This window comes from Aphis gossypii, chromosome 3, assembly GCF_020184175.1.
Source record: "Aphis gossypii isolate Hap1 chromosome 3, ASM2018417v2, whole genome shotgun sequence".
Taxonomy (NCBI): Eukaryota; Metazoa; Arthropoda; class Insecta; order Hemiptera; family Aphididae; genus Aphis; species Aphis gossypii.
Window position 1 is genome coordinate 14,433,008 of NC_065532.1, and position 18,110 is coordinate 14,451,117.

At 26.2% G+C, this 18,110-nt stretch overlaps 2 protein-coding genes and 1 long non-coding RNA gene across 6 annotated transcripts; 1 reads left to right on the forward strand and 2 right to left on the reverse strand.

Annotated features, from left to right (window-relative positions):
- The first annotated feature begins 116 nt into the window (after nucleotides 1-116).
- LOC114127812 (synaptic vesicle glycoprotein 2C-like) lies at nucleotides 117-14,321 on the forward strand. Of its 4 annotated transcripts, none has more exons than XM_050203173.1 (12): nucleotides 117-133; nucleotides 4,192-4,325; nucleotides 8,223-8,288; nucleotides 10,119-10,280; nucleotides 10,347-10,509; nucleotides 10,575-10,693; nucleotides 11,303-11,538; nucleotides 11,625-11,773; nucleotides 11,873-12,135; nucleotides 13,242-13,401; nucleotides 13,476-13,603; nucleotides 13,999-14,321. In XM_050203173.1, the coding sequence occupies exons 3-12, from the start codon at nucleotides 8,282-8,284 to the stop codon at nucleotides 14,067-14,069; spliced, it is 1,458 nt and encodes a 485-aa protein (XP_050059130.1). In that variant the 5' UTR covers nucleotides 117-133; nucleotides 4,192-4,325; nucleotides 8,223-8,281; the 3' UTR covers nucleotides 14,070-14,321. The 4 variants fall into 4 exon arrangements, with proteins under 4 accessions (XP_050059130.1, XP_050059129.1, XP_050059131.1 ...); XM_050203172.1 differs by lacking the exon at nucleotides 117-133 and adding an exon at nucleotides 3,394-3,899; XM_050203174.1 differs by lacking the exon at nucleotides 117-133 and having other exon boundaries at nucleotides 4,176-4,325.
- LOC126550835 (protein kish-A) lies at nucleotides 1,111-3,200 on the reverse strand. Its single transcript, XM_050203175.1, has 3 exons — nucleotides 3,029-3,200; nucleotides 2,839-2,948; nucleotides 1,111-1,261 (listed from the first exon to the last, which is right to left on the reverse strand). Exons 1-3 carry the CDS (start codon nucleotides 3,029-3,031, stop codon nucleotides 1,156-1,158), a joined length of 219 nt encoding a protein of 72 aa, XP_050059132.1. The 5' UTR covers nucleotides 3,032-3,200; the 3' UTR covers nucleotides 1,111-1,155.
- On the reverse strand, nucleotides 8,020-8,651 carry LOC114127849 (uncharacterized). The gene is made up of 2 exons (XR_003592710.2): nucleotides 8,348-8,651; nucleotides 8,020-8,263 (listed from the first exon to the last, which is right to left on the reverse strand). It is a non-coding gene; the product is annotated as an uncharacterized LOC114127849 (long non-coding RNA).
- Nucleotides 14,322-18,110: the final 3,789 nt, after the last annotated feature.

Sequence of the window (18,110 nt, forward strand, 5' to 3'; positions counted from 1 at the left end):
GCTGAAACAAATCCTAGATAGTAGATTATCTACTTAAATTTAACACTATGACAAATACATGAGTATATCCAGTAAAGCAGAACACTGTAGCCAACTGAAAATGAAAAAATGTCTAATTTCTAATTGTTGTTGGGTATGTACACAATATAATATTATGATTATCAGTTTATAAAATACATCCTTTTTCATTAAAATAGTTGATAGAATATATATTTCATGGTAGTGAAGCTATAATTGTAGTATAGTTGTTTTAAATTCAATAAGTGTGAATTATACTTAAAACTTATTGCTAGGGCTCGGAAGTTGATGACCTTAAAAACAATAAAAAATGACCTAAAAAAAATGAAAATATGACATAAAAAAATTACAAATATTAGTTTTAAATTAATAAAAATACATTTTTTTTAAATATTTTACTCTATTTTACTATAAAATTCTATATAAATTTATCAAAGCTTCAAATTACTCAAAATATGACAAAAATGTCCTTAAAATAAGGAAATAAAAAAATTACAAATATTTGTTTGTGGTAATTTCCAAGTTTTAAGTTATCGACATAATGGTCGACAAGAAATGATAAGAAGTGTGATAACTAGTGTGAAATCAATAAAAATGACTAAAAATGTGAGAAAATGACCTAAAAATGACTTAAAAAGTAATAAACAACAAAAATAAGTTAATCAGATTCACATGCTATTGAAACAGATTTTTAACCAAGAGAGCATTGTCTAAAAAGTTCCAAAAAAAAAAATGCAAAATTCATCAACTTCCGAGCTCCTAACCTAACCTATTACTGATTAAACATTCAAATGATTTGTAAAAAAAGAAAAAAAATCACAAATGAAATAATAAAATCGATAATTACACAATACATTTAATTTTTATTGTATCCATGAAAATTTAAACATTTTTGTTTTCAACAAAGAATAGAATGACAGAATTTATTATTTTATTATTGTAAATAATTTAACTGAATACATTATTAAAAACATTTAGTATATGCATTTAATATTTTTATCAATAACAAATTCAACAATTAAAAAATTAAACAATGTAGTTTTAAAATTTGAAGTAAATCATTTTTACAGGAAAAAAAATGTATAAAATATCTTAAAATAATATCATTATTTATTTATATTTTAATTAAAAATATTATTACGTCCAAAATAAAATACTGAAAGCCATTGCAATACAACAAAATGATACATATGGGCTTTTACGTTCTCCAATTCTAGCTAACTTCCAAAACGTTCCTAAGGGCCTGAAAAAAACAATGTAAGCATCAATATTATTATAAAACATACATGTGTACATAAAAATATATGCAAGTATCTGTTACATGTTAATCTTAAACTTAATTGAGTAGTAAAAAATCTCTAAATCAAGTAAGAATTTTTTCCCTGATTTTATAAAATTTAATCTGACCACCCTAATCTAAATAGAATAATAAAGTAAATACTAAATAACATTGATAGCATTGAGAGAACAACAATGGAAGGCTAAACTTATTCTAAGTGACATAGCAGTATTATTTTGTACATACCTCACTAGTGAAAGTTATTTGATATGAGAAAATGATATTAAAATTAAAACAAATAATGACAGTATAACAAAACAACAACATTTTTTAATTACCACTACAAATAAAAAAAGGAACTATGTAAAAATTGACCACATTGGGCATTGGCTATACTATTTATGACTTATAATCGATTAAACCTTAATAGTTTAATGTGATAGGTACATATTATATTGTAATATATTATCATTACAAATCTTTTTATTTTTAAATCGATAAAAAAAACATTTTATACCATATAATTAAAAATATATAAATACTATGTTTTTGAGATGTAATGGTTCTAAGTATAAATACGATATAATATAATATAAAATAATATTAATATATATTACTACTTAGCTACTTGGCTTATCTTTTATTTCAGATTCGCTAATAAGTATTTGGTAACAGACACAATACACTCGTATACATTTTATTAGTTATTTACTTATTAATGATATAAAAATTACCATTGAACAAATATTTTCACAAATTTGCAATGTCACTTATTTATTTTTAGAAAATAGGACAAATTCTTATGAGAATTACATATAATGTGATATTTTTGAATGGTATTATCAACAAATTGTATTCCAAACATAAGTAGAACAAAACTATACTGTTTATTTAAATTCTAAATTTAAAATGTTTTTACTAGTGCCAAATTACATAAACAATCAATAAAAATTTAATAAATCAACAGTGAACTAATGTTCCTTTATTGATTTATTAAAAAATTTACTTTAAATATGGTCTTAGATTGATCCATTAAATTACCAAATTCATTCATGCAATCCAGCAAATGTTTTTGATATTTTAAGATCAGTTTTAACAATTGTTTAGACTGATATTAGAAATTATTTTAGTATTATAAATTAAATAAATGATAAAAAGATACACATGTAAATTTCAAGTACTTATATATTATTCAAATACAAATAATTACTTCATGTATCTAATTTTAGTTATAAATTAAAAATATAATTTTAATTTAAATGAATATATAGGTACTAGACATTTGCATGTGTATCGTATTATCATTTATTTAATTTATAATACTAATATAGACATATAGTTTCCAGTATCAGTTTAAACAATTGTTAAAATTGACTAAAAAATGATTTTGTTTACATGAATAAATGTTATGAAAAAGTGAATACTTCAACTTTTGTTCTAATTTATAAGACATATTACTTATATTCAATAATATACTACAATAATGACCAATTAATGATTAAAACAAAATGTATTAAATTAATAATATTTATTTATCTTACCCAACTTTGTTCCTATCTATAATACTTGGTAATAATTGTCTTAAATAAGTACATGTGCAAATAGACAATAATAAAATTGTCAATAGACTTTGTAAATTGAATATCGCCAACTGAAAACAGAACATTGATTGGTGTTTATACCAAATTAAAATAAATACACAATATTAATTAATTATAAAATATATTTTACCATCCTTATAGCTTGGAATTATTTAATTTATCTCAAACTCTACGCCAAAACTATTTTTGAAGAAGATAACTTTTCTTACGTTCCAATCAATAAAATATAATTAAAATATTGAATTTTTAAAACTAAAAACCAAACGTCGTTGTCATCAACAACTAAGTTTAGTTGTGTAAATTAAATGATAGGTAATATTGATAAGAAAATAATACACAATCACAATTTTAGATAGTATTATCAATTTATCACAAAATAAATAAATTAACTAAATTGCGCTTGCGCCTGTAATCAGCATAATATTATGTTATTGGAAATATAATTTTAGTATTTTACTCATAATATTTTTAATTTATTTTAAGCTTTAAGTTTATTTTTAAGTCGGATAATGTATGTTATTTACAGTACAAAAATTAAAACACCATCTATAGGCCACTTTTTCAACTTGAACCAAATATATCTGCAGTTAATTACGTAATACGTATCTAGTTTAAATCTTTATATAGAGTAGACACTAAGAAAAAAATTCGATTAACAATACTTTTTGCTTACAAAGTTACATGTGAAATGTGCATTTTACATAAGGTTCAATTTATTTAAAAACTGGTGAATTGGTAGGATGCATTATTTAACAAAACAATCATTTCTATTTCCTAAGAATGATTTTAAAATTAACAATAATTGTGCCGTATATTATGAACTTTTTTTTTATTTGAAAAGTAAGCCATCGTCTTTTATCCTGAAATTTTTGACTGATTGGGAAATATCTAAGGAGAAACCAATGCAAAATTGATTGAGGCAGTGGATAGACCATGGACATAATGCATTTTATATTTTTATGTATATTGAAGTCGAAAGCCAAACTACAGAATGTATGGAAGTATGGTATAATTTGATGCTCGTGTATTATATGTGTAGGTTAATTCAAAAGAGAATTGATTTCTCGAACAATTTACTTTCAGTTTTTAAAAACTAGTGACTATTTTATTTTTTTATATATAAGTGATATTATTGCTTATTGAATTTAAAACTTATTTTAGTAGGTATCACTTTTTTTTTTTTTTTGAGACTGGCTGTTTTGACATACTCTATAAACTATACTTCTTAACTACTTTGTACCTATTACCTACTCGTAATATTGTATTAGTAAATAATAATTTACAAATTTACAGGTTACCACGACTAGAAATAAGCAACAGTAATAAGTAAACCACCGAACAAAACGACTTTTCAAATGTACACAACATGTCAACATGATTCCTATAGTCATTACAAAATGTATTTTTAATACTTCATTTTAATTTTGGTACGTATTGGTATTATCTCCATTCTCAATTAAAAAATATATGAGAGGTATTGAAGCAGCACATAATTCGATGAGCGAGAAATGATAATATTATTAACAGAGCAATTTTTAATTTTACACAAATTAATCTGGAATTGTACACTGGAATTATGTAAAAAAATTTTTATCAATATTGCATGATTATACAAACGGCCAACAGTCATCACCATACCATATTATTACCATATCATATTATTCGATGACCATATTACCATAGTCTAAATAAATTAGTGTTAGAGACTAAGAGAAATTATGTAGGTAGGTAAGTAAATGTTGCACCCAGTTTCATTACAAAAATATTAAAATACCTCTACAATCCAGATTCGTAATGATTCGAGACTGAGAGCAATTAAATACAATTAACCATATTACTCATGAAAAGGATTACCATAGTCTGGTTTTAATTGACATAACTTTTTTATTAATATTTTTTTTAATGAATTTCAATTAGACCACAAACCCAAGTTGGAAAAAAATTACCATTTTCTTTATCGGTAATTATTTTCATACATGGGCGTTGGATTTAAAAAATTGCATGAGATGCTTAAAATGTAAAAAAATGTTCAAAAATTGTTGCCAGTTATTTTGGTATAAATTTATATCACGAGTATTATAGTAGGTAATGTTATCAAAATATTCAAAACCTCCTAAATAAATAATTGTAATAAATATTGTATAATATTACGTATTGTTTTAGTTTTTTCTATGACATTTCTATAGAATGGATCTTGGGGTGCTTGAATATCGCAGCATCCCCAATAATCGACATCCATGTTTCCGTATAGTTAAATTTATTAAACTCGTCCACACATTTGATATATTATTCAAATTTAATTTTGGAATTTAATTTAAAACACCTTTAAGTAAATAAATATCTCTATGATGCAATATTAATGTATAATATTATTATACATGATTACATGAATTTTTGCACATTTTGTTTTTGAACAGTAACTTTATTACACATTTTTCGTTTTCACTCATTCCGGCTGTACGATCGAAAATTTTACAACCATTCCAGTATATGATACTATTCTCGTTTCCAAATGCCAAAATGTTGACAACTGTTCATCCGAACTATTAATTATTGTTTTTAATGTGATTTCAGAGATTTCGCTGTTTAATATAATATTATAGATGTCACGATAGGAGTCCGACTATATAATATATAAGCCAATCATGCTTCGTTTCTAGTATATTCAACCCGTTCTCGTTTGGTTTAATTTCACCACTATACAATACATTTCTATAAATAATTCAATTCTCAATTGTAGTTCTATAATCTTTAAGATTTGTTTCGTTACGCATTATATTCTGTGAGAACTGAGTTGTATATTATCCGGTAAGTAATTACTTTTTGGTCTATAACCTAGTCGGATACGTCATAGTTAATCTATTTAAAACTAAGGAAAATATGACGTTTTCGTAATTACTTGTCGAAGACTTAATATTCTTATTGTCATTGCAGCTAATATACGTATTATGTTACATAGCATAATTTATGTATACTGACTTTACCGTTTGACCGATGTCAGCATTTCAGCAATATAATTTTTTTCTTTGATCCATTTTGATTGAAAATGTTGTCTGTACTATGACCTCGTGATAAAATTCTTATGTGAACGTGAACCTAAATCTTATTAACACGACACACTAATTGCTATTCAATTTGCTATCTTGTCATTTTAAAACTGCAGATAATAACAGCAGTCGTATACCATACAAAAAGCCTTTTTTTCCATGTACCTGTATAATCGCTACACGAGGACCGTACTGTTTGCACATTGCTTGACCCCCACGCAGCATCGTTTATTTAATAAAATATATACAGCTTTGGATTTGAGTTCACACGGGTGTGTATGTGTACCACAGCCCCTAATACCTTACTATATTTAACAAGTGGCTGAAGCCTCAATGAGAATAGTTGGGGTATAACCGCTCTATCCCCTCACAGACAATCTTAATTTGAGATCTTAATTTAATTTTTGGTCTTTGGTTTTACCATACAAAAAAGCCTATAGAAATAGATTTTCACCTAACGATTCTAAAGCATATAATATACTGATATAACTATTTAATTTATAAAATAATTGACGAAATGGTTTTTTCTTAAATAAACAATTTAATAAACCTAACAATCAAACATTCCCGAGTGATGCCATGTACTGTATATAGTTGGCAGCAATATAATTTTGATTTATGTATTGTATACTGCATGTTTGTATTATCAGGGCCCTATCGTCACTTTAAGACAAATTATTAGTATTATTATTTCCATTATATTTATACGTAGTATGTACCAATACTTCAAAATGTCATAAAATTATGGCCAATTCGGTATTCACAGTACTAGATTATAATTTACAAGCAACATAAAATTGTTAGCATGGCTAGTCGTAGACCAGCAACAGATTTGTTTTAACCTACCACGCACTATTTGTACCCGTTCTAATCGAAATTTGACAAATATAATTACCCGTCTTATTCGTTTTGACTTAATACCCGTTAGTTTTATCATACATTTAATCTTCACCAACTGAAACGAGATCGCAGTGCCTTCGTATTTTCGAACTCCACGCGATAAATTATTTTTACTTTCTGCCTATATTATTAATTTATCAACTTCTAGACATCTTTAACTTTTTCTTGATAAGATACCTAATGTTGATGTACCATTGATAATTTCGATATAATTTTAACGTAGTTTAAAAATCATGTCACCTATCAGATGAGCTTTTAATTTGCGGGAATTACATTTCTTAACACTACAGAAATACGGGTGGTTGAATTTTTATTTTATACTTATAGGTATACTCAGATATTTCTTCCGTTCGGTTATTTTTTTCTCGGATGTTATAGATCTGGATATTTATAGGTACTGGTCACCGTAGAAATATAATACAACACAAATAACTCATAAGAAAAGAATGTGGTCTAACTATTTGGTAACCACTGTCCACTAATCACTACTGTTAATAAATGAAGAGGGTTGGATGTGGTGATCTGCTCACTGCTGTCTCCATCCATCACACATGTGGAATTTAAACGTGTCCTATTGTCCTATTTCCAACGTACAGAATATTAGAAAACCGATCTATCAAGTTAGGTTTACGATTAGGATTTTGAAAACAGATTTAAAACCATCGCAATCTTCTTCATAGTTATTATGTCTACAACTTTAATTACAATTTCAATATTTTCCTTTTAATGTAATATAGTTCTAAGCACGGTGTAATATTGTTCATTATAACCTCAAATCATTATATAAATTCATTAGTTTAATGATAGGTTATTATTTATTACTTTATTAGGTAAGTACACGTCATAATATAAACATAATTAATAATTATAACTAATATTCACAGTTACACGAATACATTAAGAAAAATATTATTGTTATATTATCAAATAATTTAGATTTATAAAATATCGTAACATTGAAACATGTGATGTACTGATGTTTTATCTGTAACGTCCTCCGCCGTCCCCGGAGGTGTACAATATCGTGGACGGCGCTCGTTAAAAAAAATGATAAAATATTTCTCTATAACCACACCACGTTCCTCCCACTTAATGAATTAGAAGCAACATCATTTTATATTGTACGTCCGAACTCCGAGGTCCGAACGCTAAAAGGAAATAATGATTTCAACGCTTTTATGATAGTCTTTTTTTACATTTGTGTTTATTTATTCATTTATTCTTACCTATGTTCTTGTATTTCAAATGGAAAAAGATAATTCGAAAGGTAAATACGGATTTGTGACAGTAAATAGTTACGGGAAATTGTTGTTATTTTGTTCTTGAATGGATTTAAAAGCTATATGCTTAAATCGTTTGGTCTCTTTTGTTTTTCAGAAGTCGTTGACTCAGCGAGTCTTCTCAATCGACCGGTTCATCTGGACAAGGCAATCGAAATGATCGGTAAGTCGATTCAAAATTAATAAACAAAAATATTCATAAGTAATAATAATTATACGAACCGAACCATCTTTAAAATTATTTTTATTCGCACACGCGATTATGTCACAAGTGTGGTACCGATATACATATAAGTATTGGTCGAGAGTAGGTACACTTTACTGATAGGTAGGTATCTACTATAAGTATATAATATATATATTTACTTGTTGTGCATGTTATCTCGAATACTTAACACATTTTTATAACGTCATAAGCATAACTCATAGTCCCGTTTTTTTTTCACAATTATTTATATTTTATATTACATTCTAAATCATGTTATATATATAACATAAATATGATACAAATGTAGGTATTAGGATCGTCAATCACACGCACGGTCGTTGGAAACGTAGAATTATCTTGTTCAACGCCGCAAACAATTTGTCAAATTAAATAAAATACAAATTCGTAAAACAGTTTAAAACCTTTATAAAATAGGTACTACTAAGTTACCACCCGCAGTAGGTATCCGAATATTTTTTAAAAACACTACGACCCACGATCATTATTCAATATTTGTATGTTTGTATTTGCGAAGGATATTATAATTATAAGTATATATGAATGAATAATAATATAACACTTTTACTTTTTAAATACGTTATTGCATAATACACCTACTTCGAGATATCACCCGGTTGCCGTTGATACTAATAATATAATAACAAATATTTATACATATATATTCCAACAACTAGCGTCAATTGCCCAACTACCGTGGCAGCAGATGTGCTTATACGAGTAGCATAATCGACAGTAACGCCTACACAAATTAAAAATATTGTTACACTTAAAATATACGATATGCATGTGTGAGGGCATGTATGTGTATGCATATGTGTTTTGAAATTTGAAATGTTGATTTTTAGTTTCATTATGGTACCTCATTACCTCAATTTAGTCCGAATAACAGTATAGTAATATTATATATGCTGCAATAGATTATTAAATTAGATACATATAAATTTAGTAGGTACACGAAATATTATTGTGTACGTTATGTACTATTAGATATAAATTTATTTTAAATGATACTAATGTTTAGTATAATTAATAATTTAATAGTCATTAATTTTGAATTTACCAATTCAACCCCCTTAAGAATATTAAAATTTATGTTATGATATTATTTTTTTATCAATCACTTTCGAATTTCGATTACCTACTTATACACTATTTCAACTGAAATATACAGTTAATAATTTAATTAATAAAAGGTATGCATATTGCATATATTATGTATTTATCAGCTATCAATATACTATGACGTAAAGATGTTTAAACAAAAATAATAAAATAAACAAAACAAAATAAGAAGTAAACAAGAAGTAAAAACAAATTAACAAATTGTAAATGTATATACTATTTATGAATATTGAATGCTACTAAAAGTCTAGACTTATCTTTCGAATTATGAGTTGTAATAAAAATAAAATTCTCACGAGTAAAAATACGCGCCAAAGTGAAACAATTACATTTCATTGATCATATATGCGCTCCATATCGCGACGTGGTGGCAAAATATATAATATATTAAAATTAAATGTAGGTAGATTTTATAACTGAATTATACTTGCTACTTAAAATACAAAAAATATAGTAAATACCACAAAACAAATAAATTTATATTATAGGTAGTTAGTAAAATTAATAGATCAGTTAAAAATATTGAACTATTATGAGTGAAAATAAAAATAAAATAAATGATTTAATTATTTGATTAAAATTCTCTAATTGTAAATCATATTAACATAATAAATATAATAATACACATTTTTATACCAACAGGTTTTGGATATTTTCATTATTATATACTATTCATTTGTGGATCGCTTTACGTATCAGTTGCCTTTAGTGTGACATCAATATCATTTATTATACCATCAGCTCAATGTGATTTTCGTATGACTTCTTTTCATAAAGGCCTTCTAAATGGAGCAATGATGATAGGTAAATATATAATTTTAAATTAAACTAGTTTGTTCAATTATATTGTTTGTTTTTTTTATATTTTAGGAATGTTGATAGGATCCTTTATTTGGGGTTATGTGGCAGATTCTAGAGGTCGAAGATTTACTTTGATAATTTGTATGCTAATGGATGGTCTCTTTAATATCTTGTCTAGCGTATCGCAGATGTATTCAATATTTATATTCTGTAGACTTTTAAGTGGATTTGGGTATACATTTTTGTACCATCTTAAAACGTATAAACTATTTATAAATTATTAAATAATTGTTACAGAATATCCGGTTCAACAACGCTCTTTTCGTACCTTGTAGAATTTCTGAATATCAAATACCGAGAAAAGTTTTTATCTTGGATGGAAATGTTCTGGACGAGTGGCATAATATTAGTCCCGTGTAAGAATTTATTATATTTTGTAGTTATTTTGTAATTTATGTCTTTGTTATTCTGTAATTATACAACAGCCAATAGTAGTACTGAAACTGGATAACTTATTGCAAACAGTGGCGCCAAAGTTAAACCTAAAATTGCCTACATCAAACCCTTTAAAAAGCTGGTGTGTTGTGCGTGTTAACATGACCGTGGCACTTGCCCTGGAATAGTCTTAACCAGGGGTGCTAAATTACCAAATAGTAGTGGTATAACGAGAAGGGCTGAATTAAGAGAGGGTGCTAATTTTATAATTTTATCCGGGTAAAAAATATGCAAGATCCGACCCTGCGTATATTACATATTTTAACATATGATAATATACTTATTAGTTATTATCTAATAAAATAAATAAATAATACACTATATATTGTTGCAATGTGGCAATTAACAATACGTATATAATAACCCTGTACACAATTCGTATTAAGTCTTGTTCATTTTAAGCGGTAATTTATCTATATTTATAGTTTGTTTAATTGGTAATTAACTAAACGATTTAATCATTTTAATCATTATAATTCAAAATTCAAATTATATTTTTGGTATTAACTTATTTTTATTTCTGATTTTAGGTGTAGCATGGTTGATTATACCACAGACATTTAGAATCGAAAACGAATACATTTTGTTTAAATCATGGAATCTGTTTGTAATCATGTGTTCACTTCCGAGTATAACTTTAGCATTATTATTGATGAAAATGCCAGAAAGCCCAAAGTTTTTACTTTCTCAGGGTAAACACAAAGAAACAATAAATTGTTTAAAATTTGTTCATAGATGGAATAGTAACTCGGATGATAAATTTCCTGTAAGTTTAAATTTCAATATTTCTTCTGCGTAAAATAACATATGTACCTACATATTATTTACACTTTATTCTGTATGGTTTTTTAGGTGACCTCAATAATAATGCCGAGTTCTAATGATAAATCAAATAATAGTTTCTTTGATGGACTTTATAAGAGCACTATAGATTTGTTTACATCAAAATTCAAAGTTATAGCTATAGTTACATGCATTATACACTTTTGTGCTACAACCAGGTAACAATTATTGGAACATATAGGTAAATGGGTAATTATAAAATTTTAATCCAAATAATATGTTCAGGATTTGCTAACTCTGTGATATATTATGTGCAGTTACTACATGCTCATACTATGGTTCCCAGAATTAATGAATAGATTTCGTTGGTATGAAACCTATTCAAATTTCCAAAATAAAACAACTATGTGTGAAATTGTATCCATGTATAAAGCTGAACCAGAAGTGAATAATTTAAAGTGTGACGATCACATTGACCAATCCGTATACATGAACATCATGATCATTGGTATTGCTTGCATACCTACGAGCCTTGTTGTTCCACTATTTATCAATAAACTTGGACTAAGATTTTTTACAGGTTAATGAACATTTAAAATGTATATTTACTCATATTAAATATAAGTTTTTAATTTTATTAATGATATACAGGCAGTTGTCACTTACTGTATTACTATATTATGAGTACAAGTTAGAATTAATAGAGAACTTTTTTATGGATCATTATCTTGGGACACATAAGTTTAAGGAGCTCATCTCTTTCCACTTTTTTCAATGTACCTACCTAAACACTCATGTCAAAACACATTTATTTTGCTATCATGGTTTTTTTTCTATAAATATTTGCTTTAAAAGTTTCAAGTAACACTATTAATTGGAACATGAGACTAATTATTATTTTGAACTGTTATTTTTATATTTTTCCAAAAGCTTCTATTAATTAAGAAAAAAAATTGAGTAGTGTTGAATAAATGAAAAAAATTAAGTAATTTAACCGAGATCCTTAAAATTATCATTAGGATACAATGAATTATTGAATTATGTATAGTTTTAAAATTTTATATGACAAAAAAGTCTAATCTATGCCAAGATGAACATAACTAGATGAATTCCTAACACCTAGATTTAATTGACACATAGATTAATTTAAGTTTTACAATTTATATAGATATATAGATATATATTATTAATGAACATTTTCTGTAATTTTAATGATAAATTAAAATTTGTTTAACTTTTTAATTTGCTGATATTATTTGTAAAACGAAATAAATTGATCAAATTTCCTATTTATTTGCTAAATAAAAAGTATATATTAAAAACAATTAATGTTTTAGTTGAAAAAAGTAGTATATGAAAGTGTATTTTATAACTTACATTAATTATTATTTATTGTTTATTTGTATGACATAATGATGAAAAATTACAATAACTAATAAGCATCTGAAATATTTTTATTTTTTAAATATGACTTCACTTATATATACAACTATCAAACACTATTAGTATCACTGACTAACATTGATTTTATCATAATATAATAAAACAAATTATAGGTACCTACTAAGTATCTAAGTACTACGAAATTCTAATAGTAGATAATAAGCTAATAACTAATAGGTATTATGATATAATAATATTAATATATTATCAAAAAATAAACATTTTTATTTTATTTTTATCTAGTTGTAAGTTTCTTTGGATCCAGTATTTCTGCAGCATGGTTGTATTTTATTACTTCTTCAATGGAGAATATGGTGTTATCTTCAATATTTGAAGCTTTTTCTAGTATTGGTATTAGCCTAACATATTGCATTACTGTTGAGTTATTTCCAACAGAATACAGGTAAAATAGACTAAGAACTATTTATAATTTATTCTAACAGTATGTATTCTTAATTGTATTTTGTCATTTTCAAGGGGCATGGCTGCATCTATAGGAACTATGTTTGGTAAAATAGGTGCACTTTTGGGCAACATTTTGATTGGAATTTTTATTGATGCACATTGTATAGTTCCAATATTTGTCTCAAGCTCCTTTTTGATTAGTGAGTACAAATATGATATAGTATTTAATAGTTTGACTTAAGTAGGTACCTACCTATTCATTTCTAGAATTAAGCTTAAAAAAATATATAGTACCTATCCTATACACTAGATACAGTACTACACACAATGTCACAACACTCATTGAACTGACTGTAATAAGAAACAGGAACAATAAATTGTATGTACCTATTTTTAAACTGGTCTACATCATTGTATACACTTTAAATGTATTTAATTTTAAACTTAAAAACATTTATAGTGTGATTTTGTGAATTATTTGAATAAATAAATAATATTATTATGGTTGTATGTATCTTGTATAGTAATAGTTACATCTCTATATCTACACTAAGTTATAGTACCTAACTACTTGTACATAATATTTATTGTTTAGTTTCAGCTTTCTTAGTTATTACATTACCAAAAACTGGAAGAACCAACATAATAACTGATGGAGTACTTTAGAAATAATAATTGTATCTTTAGGACTAAGGTATAGAACTTATTACTCATGTATCTATAGTAAATAGTTACAAAAAACATGATAACTGTAATCATCAATATTTAATTTTAGATCCTAATTTCTAAGCATATCAATCATTTAGTTTATTTTTATACTTTTAATTATAAAATCTGTCTCTAACAGAACTTTTTTTTTTTTTTATTGAATTTTAAAATAAAAATTGTATATATTATCTGTTATTGGAGAATATTATACCATTGATTATACCTATATGTGTTGTCTCTTATTGTGTTACTAATGCAGTAATGCATAATATGAATATGGTAAATTTAATGTTTAAAAGAATCAGTTTTATCTGTTATTTATAATATTATAACATTGATTGAATTATTATCAAATGTAAAGATAAAAATATTAGGTATCTAGGGCCTTGTAAAAAAAAAACCATTATTTTTTCATTTTAAAGTAGGTTGAAAAATGTTCAATAACTTGCTACAAAATTAAAATATAAAAAAATCTACTAGCTTAAAAGAAAATTATTGTAAAGACTAGTCAAGTAGTAAAAACAAAATGTCCAATATGCATAAAATGGGTTTGTATTTTAATTGTAAAGGTCTAGTGATGCAACCAGTTTTTTTTTGTTAAGATGAATGAGGGTCTAATCAAGAGGTTTTTATTTTTTTTATTTTAATGAATTCAAGTATGATAAAAGAAATTATTAAATTATTAGTTATTACCTATGTTAATAAGTATAAAAATGTTCAGTTAATTTTTGTTTTTTTATTAACACAGCACTATGCAACTAAGGGGTTCTTACATAGTTACACTGAGTGAAAATATATTTTTTCACTCCTAAATCATTTTAACAATCTTACTTATACATCTACAATACTACAATATTCAAACTCAATATTTTATAGGGATTTTAATAGGTAACTAAAATGTTTAGTATATATTAAATACAGAGTTTAAACAGATTATAACATTAAAATATAGATTTACCTAAATACCTATATCAAAACATTTATGTTGATTAGAATATATAATTATAATATAAAAATATTTTGTTGTTATAGGTACCTACTCAGGGGCGGACGCAGGAAAAAATTTCTGGTGGGGTTTTGAAAAAATAAGAATTTTTTGAAGGTTCATAAGTGAGAATAACTACGTTTAAAATTAATCATCCATTCATTTCGGAGGGGAATTGAACCCCCCTGCGTTCGTCACTGTAGGTACTACTTATACTTATCAATACAAGTACCTAATAATGTAATATATCGAATATCAATTCCTAAATTTATTTCTTTAATATGAATCAAAGTTTACCTAAGTTGTATCTAGAATCTAGATGTTAAAAACAAAATCAAATCTTTCTTTATTTATTTTTACGCATCTATTTATAAAATGCATTTGTTATAATGACAGTCGAAAAGCCGAACGAGCACAAAAATCTGACGCCTGTAACCTAAAACGTTACAATATCATTGTATTATCAGTTTTTCATCACTCATCAGTCATCTCACTATATCCCAATGTAGGTATGTATTATAAATAATTATTTCAATGTTCAGATGATCTTGTTCTGCGTTCATAATCCGTACGCTCATAGTGATGTATTGGAACGGTAGATCGCGCCATTGTTATATAATATTTTGTATTATTATTATTATTATTTAGTATTTATTGTAATATTTTGTTCCGTGTCAAATTTTCGACAAAATGATTATTCAAACATTTTAAATTCAAACAATAATGTGAACAGGGGCGTATTTAAGAGACACATAGGACCTGTGCCCCCCCCCCCCCCCATTCACCGTCACAATTTTTAATTTAAAACTGTAAGCCCCTGTATGTACGCTAATTTGAACTTTTTGTTTGTGCCCCCTATAAGACATTTTTAAATAAATCTCTGAACATGAATAATGTAGCAGGGACGGCAATTCAGGCAGGGAAAATGCATTAGACATTAATATTAAGAAATCGTTGAAAACTACCTAATTATTTTAAAAAATTTTCGTTAGGTCAATGATAAATTTAAATATGTCAAGGCCACAGGGAACATCCCATACCATCTCGGGGCCCACTATATAGCCAACATGGGCTGTACTCATCAGTAGGCATACTAGCCATTAAAGCCAATCCCTTTACTTAAGTGTTCAATGAACGTACTAATCTTTTTTTTGAGCATCACAACACCCACTTTCTCCGATAAACTTCGAACGACATTATAATCCATTTGGTTGTATAGTAAGTAGGTACGTTTTTACTTATAGTTTGTGTATAATAATATGTGAGTAAAATAAATACCTATACAAGAAAAAAATTAATATTTTTACTTACGTATTAAAATCAAAGTTAATTGCTGTAATTTGTGAACAACAGTTTTTGTGTAGGTAACGACCAAAAAGCGTGAAGTGACATCCAACGATCAGTTGTCAGTGCAATAGTATGCATAATATTTTATATTATGAGCCACGTCCTTTCTAGGCGTGTAATTACATAATGTAATATTATGAAGTTTCAAAAACAAATGTGACATTTATCACATTATATGCACGAGTGTAAATGGTGAACACTATTTCCGAAACATTATTATGAATGTAAAAACTAAAAATCACAATAACTTGTAAAGTTTTTTTTTTTCTAGAGTTTAAACAAAATTGTTTGTCCTACCTAGCCTAACCAGTAACCTCTAACCAGATTAGAGGTGCCCACACACTGCAGCGGTAGCGGTAGTGTTAAAATGAGTTCGAACACAATTTTACCGCCATCGCCAATACAAAAGAATTTTACATTTTACCGCCACCGCTGCAGTGTGTGGGGACCTTTACCCCTTTCCCTGGATGCGCCACTGCCATGTATGCGTGGTAGTACGATACTTCCAAGCCAGACCAATAACTATATTAATATGACTATATTATTATGTTTGTATGAACACTAAGAAATTTTCATGTTCGCCACGAAATATGTGTTAAAACTACTATGACAAGTAAGATTTATTAATTATTTGTTTAGATTCTTGTACGTGCAGATAATATAATATAAAAAGCATAATTTTTTATTATACTCGTAAATGTATGAATTGATAAACACATTAAAACAATCAGCAGACTGTATAAATTATTCTATTATTATGAATATTTTAAAAAGATTAAGACTGTTTCGTGATTTAATTAGGTACATTATATTATGCGAAGATACAAAATACAAATATTGTATCCATAATAGTATAACATAATAGCACTTAAAAATAATAAAATATACGCTCTACACGCTTCGGTTTCACGCTTATTATCGAAAAACGGAAACTGAATGTCTTTATTACTTATACGTTATATAGTATCTATGTACCTAGGTAAAAAATGTTCAATTAAAATTTCATAATTTTACTTTACAAGTGTAATTATTTTTGATAATATTTCCCCCTGGATTTGATACTTTAATGTATGTCGGTAATAGATATTAATATAGTACCTACTACCTGTATGAATATTGAATGCACATCTATCATGTACGTATTCGTCATACTATAATACGCAATAAATTATTTTAAACATAGGTACCTATTTGTTGTAAAATACATATTAATTATTATGATATTAGATTGGGTCCTTAATTTTTTTTTCTTAATATAAAACTTATTATATTTTTCATTTTATTTTATTTATATAAAATAATAAGACTTAAGTACCAATTAATATTGTTTGTCGGAAATTATATTTATATTTGTGTCATTATGTTTGTTTAAAAGAGGAATATCTCAAGTATTTAATTTAGACCACATTAAAAATACAAAAAATAAAAAACATTATTTAAAACATCATAATTTATAATTTATTTAGTTAAATATAAGTTCAATATTATACTTATACAGTACTATACATATTACAGACTATACAGTTAATATGCATAGCCGTTAGGCAGGTATAATATATTTTCAATTTTCTTCAACTTTGTTTGTTCTCGACTTCTCGTAAATTACGTGTTTCTTGGTAGCTGTTATATTTATAAACGAGATTTCCCTGAAATCAAGTATAAAATAT